The following is a 17,303-nucleotide window of genomic DNA, read 5'->3' on the forward strand; positions in this document are numbered from 1 at the left end:
CCATACTCTTGTTTGCACTTTATAGTTTGCTTTAGAAGAAGACTTAACAAAAGGTGAGCTTTAATACTGCTTTATTTGAAATGCAAAGTAAGTGCCATATCTGCTATTTTTAACAGTATTTCCATGTAAGGGATTTCCGTTCACATGTAAAGAGATAGCAACATGATTCTTGATAAGTTCTGGATGGTTTGGTTTCTATAGATTCAAGACTTACTTTTTTGAATCTACCTTTTGAAACTTTTAGCCCAAAATTCCTTTTGAAATTGTTCTAGAGCTCAGAAACTTATATTCTTCTGAAGGTGATGAGACTGATTATATCCTCAACTAGACATAAATTAGTCACAGCCATTAGGCAAACAAGCAAATACAAAAATATGTACAGATAAGTCATGACCATAATAACTGCATGTAATTTTCTCCCTTTCTCTAGGTGTAGGCTTTAAGAAACCAACTAAGAGTTAAATTGGTCATTGGGTTGAATTGCCATATCATTTTAACATAGGCTAGCTCAATACAGATTTATTTTTTCTACAAGACATTAATTTCTTCCACAAGCCAATTGTACTATTCACAAAGCTGTCATACATAAATACATATTTACAGACCCACACTCTGTGAGAATAGGTGGGAGCACAACTCCAGGTGAAAGTCAGGAAGTTCTTGACAGCAACCAGCCTAGAAAGGCAGGCTAGTCAGAGTCCTCACTGCTGAAGTAGGAGCTGTCACAGTATTCTGCTGTGTAAAGGAATTTATGAATGCTTGGGTTCATCTTTGGTATCCAGTGTCTTGGCACTAGAAATGTTGAAAGATTGAACAAATCCACAAACACCTTGTATCTGTCACTGAAAAAGACAATTGGAACAATAACTCCATCAGCATAGAAGGCCATAATTTTTAAATCCTCAGTAATCATTCCTTCTCATGCAAATAATAAGATTCCTTGCACTAACCCTCCTGAATATTGCAGAGCAAGAATCCAATCCTAACTTTCTAGGGCACAGCAGACTAGGCTTAATAGGGATCTATAGTAACTTTTCTCTTAAAATGCAGAGTCCATATGATGGGACCTCTAGTAGAATTTATCCAGGAACAATCAGGTTAACCTGACATTAAGGAAGAGGGGGAGAGCTTTCTAAGAAAGACAGCGGGCATTCAATCCTCAACATCAGTCTAACCATCTAACATAGGGGAGATGCTAGAGTCCCAGAAGAGAATCAGCAGCCCTTTGGCCTCCAGTGAGCCATCTGAAATATGCCTCCCAGCAGTAGAGTATTTATGAACTGTGTTATTGCAGGTAACAGGGGAAACACGTTATTTCTACCTCACTGTTGAGCGCAAGTACTGGTAGCCTGATGAGCCTCCAGTGCCAGCCTTGCCACCAATCATTCTGTGCACCAAACAGACATGGTTATCTAAAGATACAACAGGAGAAAATGGCATTGGTTCAGTGTTTAGATATGACTAAAGAGCCACACTTATTAAAGTCACTCAGAGATCTTTACTGGGATACAGAACTATTAGGTCTTCAGCAATTCAGGAGTTAATTCTGCCATTCTTCAGTCAATTAATACAAAATTATTGTTAATTTAGAATGAACACACTAATTATTACCCATTACTATGCACTGTTAATACAGAATTGTACATCCACTTATGTATGTCTGGATAGGGAAGAAGGCAGAAGGAATGTTTGCATATAAAGACATGTCACGACTTTTTGGGATAAATCGAAAAATAGATACCTGTCCCTTAAATAAGATAGTAGACTTAAAGCAGGTCATACAAGTGGTAGCTATATGTATATATCTAATGATCACAGAAGCAGCTCTTGATCTTTTCTCTTGGCTGGAGTACAAAAAAAAATTCATTCCTAAAGCATGAACTCCAAAGCTCAATTCTAAGACTGGGTGTAACTCAGAGATAGAACAATTTATTTGCATCCAGAAGAGGGAGTGTCACAGTCAAAAAAGTCAAACTTACATCTCCATTTAGTCATGAGCACATCAAGATCCATAAGGGAGGTAAGAAGCTGAAAGGGAACTTGGAAACGAGGCTCCTCCCTTGGAAAATGAAAGAGAAGACAGTGAGACGTCTCGGCATAAGCTGTATTTTTCAAAGTTGCATTTCACCAGTGTTTAATGACTTAAAGTAGACTTTTTCTAAATTGGTACTGAAATATCAGTAGATATTTTAACAAATGATTCTGCTGTGTAAGTCTGGATCCGCCCCTCTGTTTTTGAACTTGGAAGAGGACTCCAGATCTTTCTAGGACAGGTGGAACAAGGCAACTACTAGTTACAATTGAGAAGCAGCATCTGGTCAAGTAAGGACCAGCTGCCCAGTGGGGATGTGCAACCTCCATCCTTGAAGATACTCAGAACTCAGCTGGACATGGCACAGAACAGTCTGGTCTGACCTTCGAGCTGTATCTGACTAATCAGGGTTCCTGTGGAGGGCTGAAATAGATTGCTTCCCACAGCCCATTCCAGCCTAACTGAACCTGTGCTGCTCTCCTCCTGCCAATCACCATCAAAGACACATCTTACAACATTACCTGTAGAAGTAGATCATCAAGGCTCCCTTCAGTGCTTTGTAGGACAGTCGTCTCTCTCCTGTAAAATACATGTGTCCTTAGTTTGTTGCTCATTCTCCTGCAACTTTAATGCTGTAACAAACATTTATAAATAACATGTTTAAAACATACAAAGTGCATATTGACATATGGTAATAAAGTCTACCTTTACTGAGCAGATGTTCGTGGCGTTTTTCATCAAATAATGACAGTAATATGTCTTTCTGTTTTTGGAATTCAGCCATTAAGTCATCTTTTTCTTCTGATTCTGCTTTGGCCTTTGGTATTTAAAACAAAGACAAGTTTTAGAATTCAACAGGGAAAATTAAGCACTTTAATGACTCGTTATGCAACTTTCATTTAAATAAATACTCTGAAATTTGCATGTTAGATGTAAGAACTGTATTTTCAAATAAGATACATGAGTCACTGTCCTTTGAAAAAGTACAATTATCAAGAAATGTGCGATTAAATAGATTTCAGATCTCAGATAAAGAATATTCAAACAAACTGGCAATTTATCACTTTTTTTGGTCTGGAGGCCTTAAAAAAATTTAATCATAATTTGCCTGAAGTCTGATTTATTTGTTTTCAAGGCAAAAAAAATTACATTGTTGTATAGCTGTGGGTAAGAAAATTGTAAGTAAAAAAGTTTAGATGAATTAGAAAGCCATAAACAGATATTCTCAGGAAGTTGATAAATTCTTGGTTTTTTTTTTCATTAAAAACAAAAACATTAAAAAACTTTATTTAAAGCTGCAGGTTTTAAAATAGGGATTTTCTGGTGCTTATTTGCCATTGCAATTCAAATTATCACAGAGCAGCAAATTGCCACGAGCAGCAAATTGCCATATACTGTTAAACAGAAATGGGCTATTAAGAGTGATATTCCATATCCACAGCTCAGGGGCTCAAACTTCATAGTTACTCTAGGGTGTAGATGCAAGTACTAACTAAAGGTGAAGTTGTAGTTTCAGTAAAATCAACTTCAGCCCTTCCATTGATACTAATACATCCCTTTTGCAATCCAAATCATCCACATATCTCATGCTTTAAATTGTCTTTTATGTCAAATTTTAAAAAAAATTGCTATTTCCTGAAGGATTTGCAATTTTTTCTGCTTCTTGCAGACAAAGACTGATGAAGATTAAGTGAAGTGAGAGAGAAACTTTGAGTAAGCTAAAAGCTAAATTTATATCAGAATATCATTTTGTCAGATGTCTTTGCTTATCAATAGTTCAAGAGCACACTATATACCTGCATCAAGGCAAATTCCTCTTCTAGGCCTTTTAAAACATTCTCTTCAAATTGTCCCCAGAAATCAAATTCTTCTGCATCAAGTCCTGGAGTTCTTTCCAGCCATGCCTTTAATAATAATAGTAGTAGTAATAATAATAATAATACACTCAAACAATAACAATGCAACTGCATTATCCTAGAATTACAAGTTATAGCAACATAAATCCTACTACTACAGTTCTGGTTTAGTGTCCTGTAGAAGTGCTTATTGCTAAATTCAGCATGTCCGTGTGGATGATTTACAGCTGTGTAATGGTGCCATACCAACCCCCTCATGTTCCAGATCGCATGGCCTATGCTGGAAGACAGAAGCTGGCTCATTCTAAGGATATCTTTAAAACAAACTACAGGAAAACAAATCTGATTCCCCATATATATGTATATAGGATAGTAGTAATGATAAATCTCAGAAGGAAGACATAGAGCTATCTATAGTTTTTAACCTAATAGCCATCACTAACAGTTTTTAGTTTTTCCTCCCGAAAGGGCTTATAGTCATGAAAAGCAATGCAGATGAAACAGTGCATTTACATTCTTAGCTCACACTTCCACAATTCAATTTACCAGTTTAACAGCCAGAATTTTCAGACAGAAGGGAGATGGTGTGAAAAATCAGTTGGTTTACTAAAAACTAACTCTTTCATGCCAAATTTTCCTAAAACCCAAAACACAATTGACACAGAATTTTCCAGCATGCTTGTTTCTCTTAAGATAGGAGAATTTGTCACTGACACTAATGAAAGATGTACTTGGGAGATGGGGGAAAATGAAGCAAGGTCCGAGACAGACATTGTTACCTCCACAAGTTGCAGTAGTGTTGGTTCTTGCTCTGATTGAAGCAGTAGTTCACGATCGTGTCCCTTGAAGTTATCACGGTAATGCCTTCTGTTATAAGGGACTCTCAGACTTTGGGGAACACCAATCTTGTTCTCTAGCAAGCGAAACTGCAAGCTCTGAAACCCTGAGGCTGGGCTTAGGTAGTATCTTTGGGAACAGAAGAAAAGAAGATAAAAAATGCAGGATGTTATTTTACAATGGTGGATTTCTCTTGTTCTCAAAAAAACCCCCGTATTTCACATCTGAAGAATATCAAATAGCTGAGGACATTTTTATATGACTGTCTTTAGGAAAAGGAAAAAAAAAACCAAGCAATTTTAATGCAACTACAATGTACATATAACATAATCTCATTTTCTAGTTCTATATTGTTTGTGCACACACAGGTAGTGCAAATGTAAGTGTGTGGATTTGTGCTTTAAAATGGCAGCTTTGTGCATGTGATGCACAGGAGGCAGTGTCAGTGAATATCATTTCCTTTCCAAACAGACTAAGCAGCTACACCCCAAAAAGCTGTTACAAAACTTTTCACAGCAACAATGTGGCAATGAATGCATTTTAAATAGTCTTGATATACAGCATATTTCCTATGTATTATTACATATAAGTCTATGCATGCAATATATATACATGCAATATTGTATATCGCCTTATTCTATACAGTAGAATACTGCTCAGAAAAACTTAGAGTGGGGGTTTTTTTTGAGGGATTCATTAATGGGAATCTTAAGAGTTAAATCATCTGACCATGCTGAAAAATAATTATTAATAAAAGTAATCTGAAATCCCACATTGCTAGATAATTGTAATGCATTTTGAATTGCGAGTACAAGATTTGACAGAGACACATCATTGATTTAATCTTGTGTTTACTTATCAAATGACAGAATGTGGTTGAAAAGCTGAAGCAAGTATGGATCAAAACAGATGATTAGCCCATGGATTTCCCTTGCTGTAGTGTAATGCTACATTCAAACAAGTGGAGAAAAATCGTTGTTTCCTGCTCTTTTTAATATGGAACATTAAAAGATAGAAGGGAAAGGCTACCAAAATACAGAAGTGGATGGGATGCTGGATTGCACTGAGGTCACAAGGCAGACAGATATGCACAAGTGACACAAGCAGGAGAAGAATAGGGAAGGAAGAAAGTGGATGGAGCTGTAATACATGGTAGTGTGGTGGAAGGACCTAGATGTAGTCAGGGAAGAGAAAGAAACACCATGGGAGAGATTAGGCAAACCAAAGGATCCCAGAGAACGTCTAGGAGAAAGCAGAAGAGGTACCCACCATCCAGCCCAGCAATACATTGAGCTGCTACTGGACAGAAGTTATTGGGGAAAAACTACAAGGGACATCAATGCTTTCTTCAGCCACTCGAAGCCTCCAGCACTGCAGACTCAAGGCAACACCATGCAAACCCAAGACAGCTGAAATACTTGTTTGATAATCTAGAGAGAGTGCATGTCTCTCCCCCAACCACTTCTATGATTTGCCATAGAACAAGGCTTCAATCTGCAGTGTCAAGTTTCAACTAAATTGCTAGCAGAACCATGAGCTATTTCAGTTGTTTCTGCTGTTTTAACTTTTGACCCTGAAATCAGTCAGCAGCACCGTACACAAAAGAGTCAACAATTCACTTGTACTTTTTGCAGAACCTGCTGGACTCACAGTCAGGGTCAATTTCATAATTGACCCTTGCACTTTAACGTCATTTACCTCTCCAAGGTGAGCTCTCAGCTTGCTGACACCAGCACACATGCAAAATTCACAATCAGTTCTAAGGATGGGAATTACCAGCTCATGAATTGCTGTGGAGGAATAAGTCTTTACCTGAAATCAAAGAAGTCCAATGCGCTCATAGTTTCCAAAACTGAGAACTGTTCCACAAGTAATTTCAGAATCAGTGAAATTCTGTTCATTCGAGTAATAACCTTCAGCATGTTCCTCTCATCTCTTACCTGTAGAAAAAATAAAGATCATAACCAGAATAATGTTTTCTCTAGATCCTACCTAGTTACTTCATGTCTTTTCACTATGGTACATCACTATATTCCCAAGTCCTTCCCATGTGAAATCCATAGAGGCAGAATCTCATATGGAATAGAGCACTCTGGTTTTAACTTAGAACTGAAACTCTAATTTTCAAAGATTGAAATCCATTTTTTTCTGACTGATGTTACATCACAGGTAGGCCTGTCATAGAGGGTTTTTTCTTTTCTATGTTTTTGACTAAAATAGAAGTAAAGGAAATTAAATTCTAAAGCATAATAATTTATATTTTCCAATAATTATAATATTATTGTAACTTAATATTATATAGCATGAAAATTACATACTTTCTGTTATAATTACTTCTAGAATAATTTCTATTCTACAAACCATAAGGCAGGTATGGAAATTACTTAAAAGTTGAGAAGCAAAATAATCTGACAGATATATCAGGAGAGCACATCTAAAACACGTTCATCAGAAACATGCATTAGCAAGCAGAAAAGAAGACAAAAGACTACATCTGGTGGGAAACAGAAAATATTACATGGAAACAACAGAAGTTCTTCTTTTTGCTAAGTTAAACACTTTGCCTGCAGAGGAGTCTGCTAAAATTCCTTTCAGTTTCAACGGGATTAAAATTCTCTCTAAAATCTGGGCATGCAACCAGGAAATATCAAACTACAAAAAATGGCAGATGATAATCATTTCCCTAATTGCTTGTCTGTGTACTTGACCTTAACACTGACATTTCAAATTATGGTTATAAGCAACGCTTCATTTTTCAGAAAAATAAATAATCCTTCTAAAGAACTGATTATGGTCAGTTACAATTTGATAAAATATTAAAATAAAAAGCCAACGAAATCAGGAATATAGTGGACAACAGAGAACATTTTCATTGGACCTTATGGTTCAAGAAGGTTCCTTCTTTCAATCTGATCTAGTTTCAATTTTTCTTTGTAGGCATATGCTAATGATCTACTCAAGGTATTTCCAAACTGCATGCAGTCAGATTTTTCTGTGGATATGGTATCAATTCAAGAGTTTTCCATTCCTACCTATTGTTAAAATGTGTGTTTAGCTTTGGACAAATGTGAAGAGTTGCTTTTTTTGTAATTTTCAGAAATTCCCACACAGTATTACATTGCTTTGTATTCTTGCTTCTCTGTTGGATTTACTATTACACAATCACAAAAATGAGTTCTCATCACAGCAGGTACTGGATGGAAGGAGATGGTGTGGAGACTTCAGAAACTGAACAAAGGCAGAAATTACTTTTCAACATAAGAATACCTGTGAGCCTTCTGCTTTTCTGTTTTGCCTCTGAGCCTGCTTTTTTCTGCAGTAGAATATTTCCAAGTTAAGTTTCTGCAGTTATGCAACACTAGCAGGAGACTATTGAGAGCATTTTGGCCAATGAAATTGGCCTTGGAAGGTGACCTACACAAAAGGCGTACTTCAGGAGAAAATAAGATTTTGCTGATCAAAAATTTGTACTGTCAGGATATAACAGCCACTCAGCCAAATTTTACTTGGTCTTTTGATGCTGTTTCTAAAAAGAGCACATGTTGCTTTAGTAAACCCAAGTATATCAGAATGAGAGGCAGGAAGCAAGAGAAAATCAGGGCTGAATTTTCCCAAAATAATATTTGTTTTTAACTTACGTGACCATTTTGAAAGATCACTCGCACAGAGTCCATTTCCCACAAAATCTGCTTAAACCAAAGTTCATATGCTACAACAAGAAAGACACTGTTAGTATCAACTTTGAGGTTACCCTGTTCTTCTTAGCACCAAGAAAGAAAAATTCTTACATGTTGATTTGAAATGAAGAGCCTACATTGACACTGCCAACGTGCAGGAAGATGTTGACACATACATGTACTACCTGTTACAGCATTCTTTACCTAAAGTATTAGACAAAATAATCTATAGTTGAGAATACTGACAGAATTTTTAAAAATAGGTTTTACACATCGGATATTTGATCTACAGATTGTTCATTACAAATGGAGGAAAAAGAAAATCCAGATCTGATACTTCAATAAAATCTAACTCCACATCTGCTTACGATCTATGTGTTTTCTGTCAATAACAGAAAATATCATCAGGCCAGGGTCTGAAAAATAGGTAGATATGGGCATTAGGGAGTGCCTAATGCATGTGCTGATTTCTAGACAGATTCTAGATGGTTACAACTGAAGTTTCAGAGAAGGCACGAGGCACACCCACAAAATTTGCCTAGCAGCCTGTTGCTTGGATGACACCAGGATTTTCACCACCTTAATTTCTCTAAGAATAGAACCATCCATATCTTGGTTTACCAAATCCTAAGATTATACTTATGGTTTCACAAGCATAGAGTTGATTACTGCCTTACAATTTATATATGAATATATACAAATGTAAAACAGATAAAAGACAGAGCTATTGCTGTGCTAGTGTCTAAAACGAAAATGAATAGTGTATTACATGTGTCAGCACCAAATAACTCCCTGTGGCAAAAATGTTGGTCAACCACCACTGCACTCCTCCACTTACCTTGATGTGTCACAATGAAAAGATGCTCATCATGGATTCTTTTCCCTTTCTTCTCACTCTCAAGTTCTTGAGCATTCAATATTTTGTTCAGCTTAAAAATAAAGATAAGAACTGTTATGTAAAGTTCTCAATTCTACTATAGGATGATGACTGGTCCCCCCTGACATAATCCTACCCCCTATATTTCTGAAATATATTTTTCCAACCAAGTATTCCGAACTGTCAAGGAAATTGCACAGAGCCTGCTGGCGTGCAGAAATAGCTGAGTGATTATTGTCAGAGTAAAGAGAGCTTTTTGTGGTGTGTCACTTTACAGTTTAGGCTTGCCAATATGGATAATTTCCTACCAAAACCCCCAAAATATCCATCTTCCTTGCAGTTTGAGGTCTTCCCACAGTCCACCTTGAGGTCCCGGGTGAGACAGGAACCTGTGCCTGTTACACCTGGAGATCTGTCTTAGTAACTGACTGACTGCTGGGAGAAATGTCAAACACAGGTCCTGCCTCAAGTTGTAAGAGCAACCAGGACAGCAAATATTAAATCCTTAAACTTACTTGTAGGTATTCTCCATAGATAAGCCCACCTTTGCTGGCTTTATTTATTCCTTCTTGAGATTTGTCTTCATTTTCATTTTCCAAAGATAGCTTGCTAAAATTAAATCTAAAAAGAAAATGAAGTAAATATGTGAACTATTTAATTAAAGAACTATGAATATACCTGCCTTTCTACTAATAGGTGCACCTGCAATTCAAACCATGCTTTATTTTGATAAACAGAACCAGTAAAGCAGACTTTTGATAAAAACTGAAATTTCTCTTGTCACATTTAGTTCATCAAATAACAAGTGCTCAGACAAGTCCTTGTGTGATCTGTATTAATTTAGCAATAGCTACAGCTATTTATTGATAATAAGTAATTCCTCTCTGAGATTTCATATTTTGCACTAACACTTTATCATTTGAATTGAATTTATAAAGCAAAACACAGAGATGAAGGACTCACAGGTAATTCTTCCCCGCAAAGGGGCACTGGCTCATGATTTCAGGATCCAAACTCGCTGAGCTGCACACTGGGGAAAATACCTTGTTAGTGCTCCTAAACCTGCTGCAGCTCCCTTATATGTAGCCTTATCTCACTGCCAAGGCCAACCCCCAAATTCCTCTCCTTAGCTCTCAGCCCATCCCCACTCTTCAATAATTACAGAAACTATCACAGCACTAAGGTCAGGAAGTTCATGTGTTGTTGGCTCTCCAGGACTCTGTTTTTCTCTGCCAGTTAAAAAATGAATGGATGACATGCTTGTTTTGTCCAATGGCACAAGCTTTTATTGCTTTTTACAGCAAAGTTTCTACCAGCTGCTTCTTTGGATGCAGTTTTAAGGTGTAGTGTGTGACATGTATGTCCATGAGAGGTCCATGTGTGATAAAAGGGCAATATTTTATAAATGCAGGACTTGTTAAAGTAGATTTTTTAACCTGCAACCTTTTGTATCCAGATACTATTACATTTTAAAAAATCAGGCACATGGAAAGAGAAAAGGGGGGTGGGGGAAGTAGAAAAGCATTTTTCTATGGCAGACTATATAGTGCTTATTCAAAGACATTTCAAATAATATATATGATTTCAAAAAATGTACACAGATTAAGAAAAGAACTAAAAGCATCATGAACCTCTCATGCTGGTTTTCCAAGTATTTAATTCACAATAATTTCTTAATTTTATCTCTTTGCACAAAAGTTTCACTCTCATTTATTGACAAATGTTACTCAACTCTATCTGGTCATCAGCTTAACACACAATGAAGTAACATGTAACCAGCATATACGTCTTTTCTGCCTGCCAGCCCTTTCTGAAAAAAAAGTTAATGCTCAGTTTCACTGCAAACAAAACTACAGGACCTCTGTGACCCTGGATCGTTTGCTCTCTGCAAGACTAATTTTGCTTAGTGGTGTCTGGTGGTGGTTTCAGCAGTTCCAGTCACTTAAGAGTAGTTTGCTCATAAAAAAAAATGCAGATGTAGGATGTGGGTGATGGAATGGATACCTATTCAGCCAGATGTCATTTGTAAGGCTTTACACAAATCAGCTTAAAATTAAATTGACCCACAAGAAATGTAGGACTTCAATGAAGCAACCCACCAGGCAAGGTCAAGGAGTTCTCCCGTCATGATATAAAACCTGACAGAAGAAAATAACCCTCACACACACCTACACATGTGCTCAGCAATGTGGACAACTAGAGACGAAAGTGAAGACATCAGAAATTAAATGCTGAAAGGCCCTTTTCACATATTTGCACTCAAACAGCTTGACTTGCAAATGTGGAAATCTTGCACATCCATAGAGCTCAAAAGACAAAGAAGGTTTATCTTGTCATTCCTGTATATCTTCACTTGAAACATCCAGACTGGGGCTGCATAATATGAAATCAAGCTGTTATCTTTTCTCATGACACAAACTAATACAAAATGTAAAATGAATAAAAATAAAGACAGTTGGAAAATACTGAGCGTTTAACCTTACAAAATATGTTAACGTGTGTTTTCTTGTGGAGTTTTATTTTCTTCTGTGGAATACAGAGAATAATAAACTTCCAGTGCAATGATGTCAGACTGGCAACCTTTACATTGGCTACCCAGTAGGCAAGGGACTTTGAAGTATCAGAGCCCTTTTACACTCTGTACTTAACAAAACATTAACTCTCTATTTGGGAAGTAATAGTACCATTAATTCACTCAGGATTAGCCAACTCACTTGAAACCTAAGCTGGGGATACTGACTAACCAACAGCTATACAAATTCCCCTTCTGATTCAGCAACAGATGGGCTCCAGTCAAAAAATAAATCATCCAGACAAGAGCAATTTAGAAAGTTTTTTCCAGTATTTCCAATGCTTCACACTACTTGTTTAAGGACCTCATTTCTGATTGGTCCCAGAGCTGTAAACTGACCAATTTCTGAAAAACTGGGTAATATTATGGATAATATTTGCATCCATTCATTTAAGAAAATTTAATCTCATGCTAGCTGAATTCAGCTTTCTAACCATTGCAACTACAATAGATGTCAAACTCTCCAAGACCAGTGGAAAAAGATATCTTGATGAGGATTAGAAAATCCCTAAAATAAAACCATAGACAATACAGATCATTCCTCTTACTGGCTGCCTTCATCTGATCTCAGTCAGGCTTCAAAGTATGTAATGAAATTGGTGATAAAATAATTTAAGGGGCTTGTATGATCTGATTATGAAACTCTCTGTTGGCGGTGTAGATGATAGCACAGCTTACAAGAGCCCTCAGGTCTGGATCAGCTCAGAGCCTTGAGCTCTGGCGTGGCTGCAGACAGCCTCAGAAATAAATGTGCTTCTGCCATGCTGCTCAAATCTGGGGCTCGCTGTAGGGACATGATTTTTATTTGAGCATCCTTTATAACCTGACAGAGATTTATAGCCATTTTGTCATCTCTCCCTACTACCATAACCATGAATGTATCTGAAAGCAAAACATAACCTTAATTTTAAATTATGGTATTTCTTTTTTCTCAAAATTTACCTTCATTTCCCTTTTTCATGTTAAACACTCAGAACCACAAAGAAACAGATCTAACCACACTCATAACTTTCTGTTCATGCTGCAGATGACTGAGCAAGGCTGTGAAAACCAAGAGTGTGTGTGCCCTTGAGCTTATATTTAGTTGTTTATTTACTTTTAATGCATGAAAGTCAGATAAAAAGCCTTCTTTTCATCACAGAGGACTCTAACCTTCAGCAGACAGTGAGAATGTTCTGTTTTGTGACTGGGCTGAATGCAAGACAAATAGTTACATACAGCAGAAAAAAAAAAAAAAAAAAAAAAAAAGCCCCGTCAAAACCACAGCTTCCCAGAACTGCTCTTTGTGGCCTTCAAATGAACTGTAATGGTTTTCATGTCCAAGCATGGGAATTGTTAAACACCATTCTTAATTCACCCTTGTCCCCTTTCCATTTAGCTCCCCTTCCCTAGGTGTTTGTAGGGTGGCTGGACTGGCTGCAATAGGGTTACAGAGCAGAGACAAACTGAAATTACTTGGCCTGAGAGAAAGGATTTGTATGGGCAAAAAGGGAGCCTCTCTCCAGCCTGGCTGAGGGAGGTTCAATGTAAGACAGAGGTGGCCTGCAGCATGATTTATGGACACAGCCAGAGCCAAGAGTTTGCATGTTCTCATTGAGGAGCTCTCTGAAACATTATGGTCTGGTGAGGACAGGTAAGTAAGACTGACCTTCTGTATACTGTCATGAATCCAAAAGAAGTATGAATTGCAAATGACCTGTTCACCCAAATCAAATCTCAAGTTTTCCTACATGAAATCACTTATGAAGAAGAAAAAGTACACACATAAGTGGTTTAGACGCTGTCACCAATTCTACTGGTCAAACTCTCATTCTGATTACAAAATCATCACAAATCAATTTGTTTTTTTAGCATTTGCTGACTTGAAGAAAGAGCTCAGAGAACTTCTGACTGCAAACAAATGACGCTTGAAGCTTCCCAACTCTCTTGTCCAACAATTGCAGACTAGATTGCTACCGAGCACACATGGCTCTTACCTGTGTAACAACTGCGTAACAATGCCTGCAGTGAGTCAAAGATCCAAGTAGGTCATGCCATGTGGAAAAGTTTCAAAGAGAAAGTAAAAGATTTCTTGGGAAGAGCTATTAGAACAAAAGAAACATTTTAAAAGATCCAAAACACCATTAGCAAAAAAAAAAAAAAAAAAAAAACTCGCAACAAACTAAAAAGCAACTTACAGTGTGATAATTTCTCCAGAACATCCATGTAACTTTCCAATTTTGATAGCCCAAGACTTCCTAAGATACCTGTCTCCTTGCATTTAATAATATTTTTGTGGATTCTGTGAATCCACAGCCTACAGCAATAAGTTTAATAACTGAAGTACATACCACGTGAAGGAGTATCTCCCTGTGCAAGTTTCAAACTTCATGCCAAATAATCAAATAATTTTCATTTCTGTTTGGTACTTATTCATGGCTAATGAGAAATAGATGCACTATCCCTTTGTAGTCCCAGTCACCTTGTTCTGCATTTGTGCCGATTCCACTGTGACCTTTGTGAGACAAAGTATTCAAAAGGAAAATATCTTTTATATGTATAGATATTGCATTGTTAACCTCATAAAATTATAGTGATGGAATAATTTTGATAACAAACACACAACTATAATAGTGAAATGCAGTACAGCAGCTACTGTTTTGGCTGACAAAGTGCAACTCAAATTGTAGAGGTGAAGCCCCCAATGTCCTAAGCCAGAATCTCATTATGCTGGCTACTCTGCCAGCACTGAAAAAAAAATCACTTCCTCACCCAATTTAATAACGTAACAAGAGATAAGTGAATAAAGACACATAAAAAGAAGGTGAAGCACAGAAGATAAACTTGGAACCAAAATGTGTCCTCTGCAGAAGTGTTTTGAGATTTTCCAAACTGGACCTGCTATCTAACTAGCACTTGAAATTAACAGTTGGTTTTAAGAAAACTAAAATTTGGTGACTCCATTCTAAAACAAACAAGCTTAAAGTTGATGCAATATTAATAATCCAATCAGACATTTGTACCTGGGGGAGGAACAGAGCTCAAGGTCTTGCAAACTACAAACAAAGAGATGAGATAGTGCTGGAAAGATTATTTTTTCTTTTTAAATACTGTATTTGTTCAAATTCTTAAACACAAAGAACTGTGTCATCACATCCCAGCATACTTTCAACTTCTATTTATGTTTCATACATCCCAGCACAACCTTCCCCCCACTGTCTCTTATTTGTGGCTCAGCAGAATGCAGCACTATTTCTTTCACATGCTGATAATTTTTAACAGATCATTATTCCCCCAGTACGGAGAAAATGTTCTTTTATTTCTATTGCTCAAAATCCCTGATTTCATCAATGTAAATGGATCAATGCCAGCCAGAACTGCAAATTTAGGAGTAACAACATATCTTGAACACATTTCACAGCACTGTCCCAAGGCAAACCTATCCTCTTAATGCCTTGCAGCCACACACTGCAGAGGGCAATTCTTTGGTAAAGGCTGTTTTCCCCCTCCTGAACCTGTTTTTGGCAGGCTCAAACCTGCTGTCTGAACCCTCCTGAACCTCCCCAATCCTGGTTACCCATCAGGTCCAGTGAAGCACAAACTTGAAACCATAAGCTACTCCCTTGCCTCCACGTGGCTCAGCTCGTGCTGCTGTTTACTCCATGGTACAGCTGTCTGGCAGGTGCAAAGGGTTGGTTTAGGACAAATGTTGATAAAAATTTGCTCATCTCATCCTATTCAGCACTAGCATTAATGGCTGGGGTGATGGAATAGGTTGAGCACTTCTTAAACTAACAAATGAGAACAGCCTGGAAACTCTAATGGCATGCTGGAAGATAGGAGCTAGAATTCAAAATAACCTTAATGCACTAAAAATAATAATGTGCAGCTTCTCTGATGCAAAGAGCAGTACTTTTGAACTTCAGCTGTGATAAGTAAACTTGCAAATAAGAAATTCTTTAGAGCAAATCTTATACTGTAATTTTTAAATAGAAACATTCTACATGGCATAGGATCCCTCATTTCTATCCAGAATTTATCTTTTATATTATGTCCTGAGAACCACACTTAAAGACAGATGAAGACAATGTGGAAAGGGTTCAGAAGAGGATAGCAAGAACAATGAATGTTTGATGTAGAAAATACAGCCCCTTAAGAAAGGAAAGGATCCACCTGTATAACTAAGAGAAGACTGTGGTTGGAAAAGTGAGAAATATCTTTCTTTCAAAAGGAAGGGCAATAAGCAACTTCCAATACACCGCAGGATGGGAAAAGGAGTAACCAGTTTAAATTATACCAGGACAACAAAGGCATGAGAAAACAAAAAATAAGGAAATTTTAGTATCTCTAAGCATTAGAAAACAATGATGAGAGCTCATAATTTCTCCAGTCATAGCTGATTTCTTGTCAATGGAAAGAGAGAGACTCAATGAGTCCTCAAACTCTCCTTGAGCACTTCCTGCTGCAGCCCCTTCTGCCCCCCCTTGCTGAATCCACTTTCAGTACATGCTCAAAGGAAGAAGCAAGACAGATGCTTGCATATACAATTAGGTACCAGCATTCTATGAAATGGCAATGACAATACATTATAACAATCCAGGTGGTGTGGTTACTCCATTGTTTTTTCCTCTGTTTTCCCAGGTTTTTTTGCTAATATTTTTGTATTAATTGAGTAAAAATATTTGTAGCCTGCCATATTAGTACATGCATTACTTCTGTCATAAAAGTAGATAATATTTGAGATGCTTCTATTAAAAGAGAGAGCTAAGCAAAACATCAAAAGCATTAATGTCAAGAAATCATTTATAGAGGGTCATGCAATGTAACAGGCATTGGAAAGAAACACTTTAACATATTCTAAAAAATACAATAATGTCCAATTAAAGCTAATTATACACCAAATACATACTTGTGTATGCATGTATTTTATCTCAGCAACCCATGAGAATTCTCAGAAGACATTTTGCTGCAACTAGGCTATAAGGAATTAACTTTATCAGAAACATGTAATCTATTTGTCTCAGGAAATAGCTATGTAGTTATGCTGGCTGCAGCATTATTTTTTAATTTAGCACCATAAGAAGTGAACAGCACTTAAGACTGACTTCAAATAACAATTTGAGTACAAAATTTGCATTTTGTGTGAACACAAAAAATGGTGACTACCTCTGTAAACAGTTGATTTTCCTAATCTTTACTGCATTAAGTATTAGGGAAGATGTGATTTAAACAACCAGATACATATGCTAGGAGTGAGTGAACAGAGTAGGCTGCCTGTGACCAATTTACAACCTGGAACCTGTTTGTCCAAGCCATTTGGGAAGGATGAACAAACATAAGATGGTTGGTCTTCGCCCCTTAGTGTTTGCTTAAGAATTAATATAAAACAACCATAAAAGAAAGAAATTTTTCAAAATAAATTTCTTATGTAAAACACAAGGGGACAATATAAGCCTTGCTCATGTAAAGTATT

At 37.0% G+C, this 17,303-nt stretch overlaps 1 protein-coding gene across 1 annotated transcript; it reads right to left on the minus strand.

Moving 5' to 3' along the window:
• Positions 1–54: 54 nt before the first annotated feature.
• On the minus strand, positions 55–10,327 carry TDO2 (tryptophan 2,3-dioxygenase). The gene is made up of 12 exons (XM_083861165.1): positions 10,243–10,327; positions 9,795–9,900; positions 9,241–9,331; positions 8,364–8,434; positions 6,538–6,665; positions 4,668–4,854; positions 3,829–3,936; positions 2,738–2,849; positions 2,554–2,611; positions 1,980–2,059; positions 1,322–1,412; positions 55–842 (listed from the first exon to the last, which is right to left on the minus strand). Exons 1-12 carry the CDS (start codon positions 10,275–10,277, stop codon positions 689–691), a joined length of 1,221 nt encoding a protein of 406 aa, XP_083717291.1. The 5' UTR covers positions 10,278–10,327; the 3' UTR covers positions 55–688.
• Between the last annotated feature and the right edge of the window lie 6,976 nt (positions 10,328–17,303).

This window comes from Zosterops lateralis (assembly GCF_965231275.1).
Source record: "Zosterops lateralis genome assembly, chromosome: 5".
NCBI classification, from domain to species: Eukaryota; Metazoa; Chordata; class Aves; order Passeriformes; family Zosteropidae; genus Zosterops; species Zosterops lateralis.

Excerpts from the sequence above, each read along its gene's own strand:
- TDO2 (XM_083861165.1), bottom strand. The coding sequence starts at position 10,277 with ATGAGCCAGTGCCCCTTTGCGGGGAAGAATTACCT. Across the intron at positions 4,855-6,537 it reads TTGGACTTCTTTGATTTCAG|ATACTACCTAAGCCCAGCCT; the intron begins GTAAAGACTTAT and ends CTGTTCCCAAAG. Across the intron at positions 1,413-1,979 it reads GCTCATGACTAAATGGAGAT|ATAACCATGTCTGTTTGGTG; the intron begins GTAAGTTTGACT and ends TTGTATCTTTAG.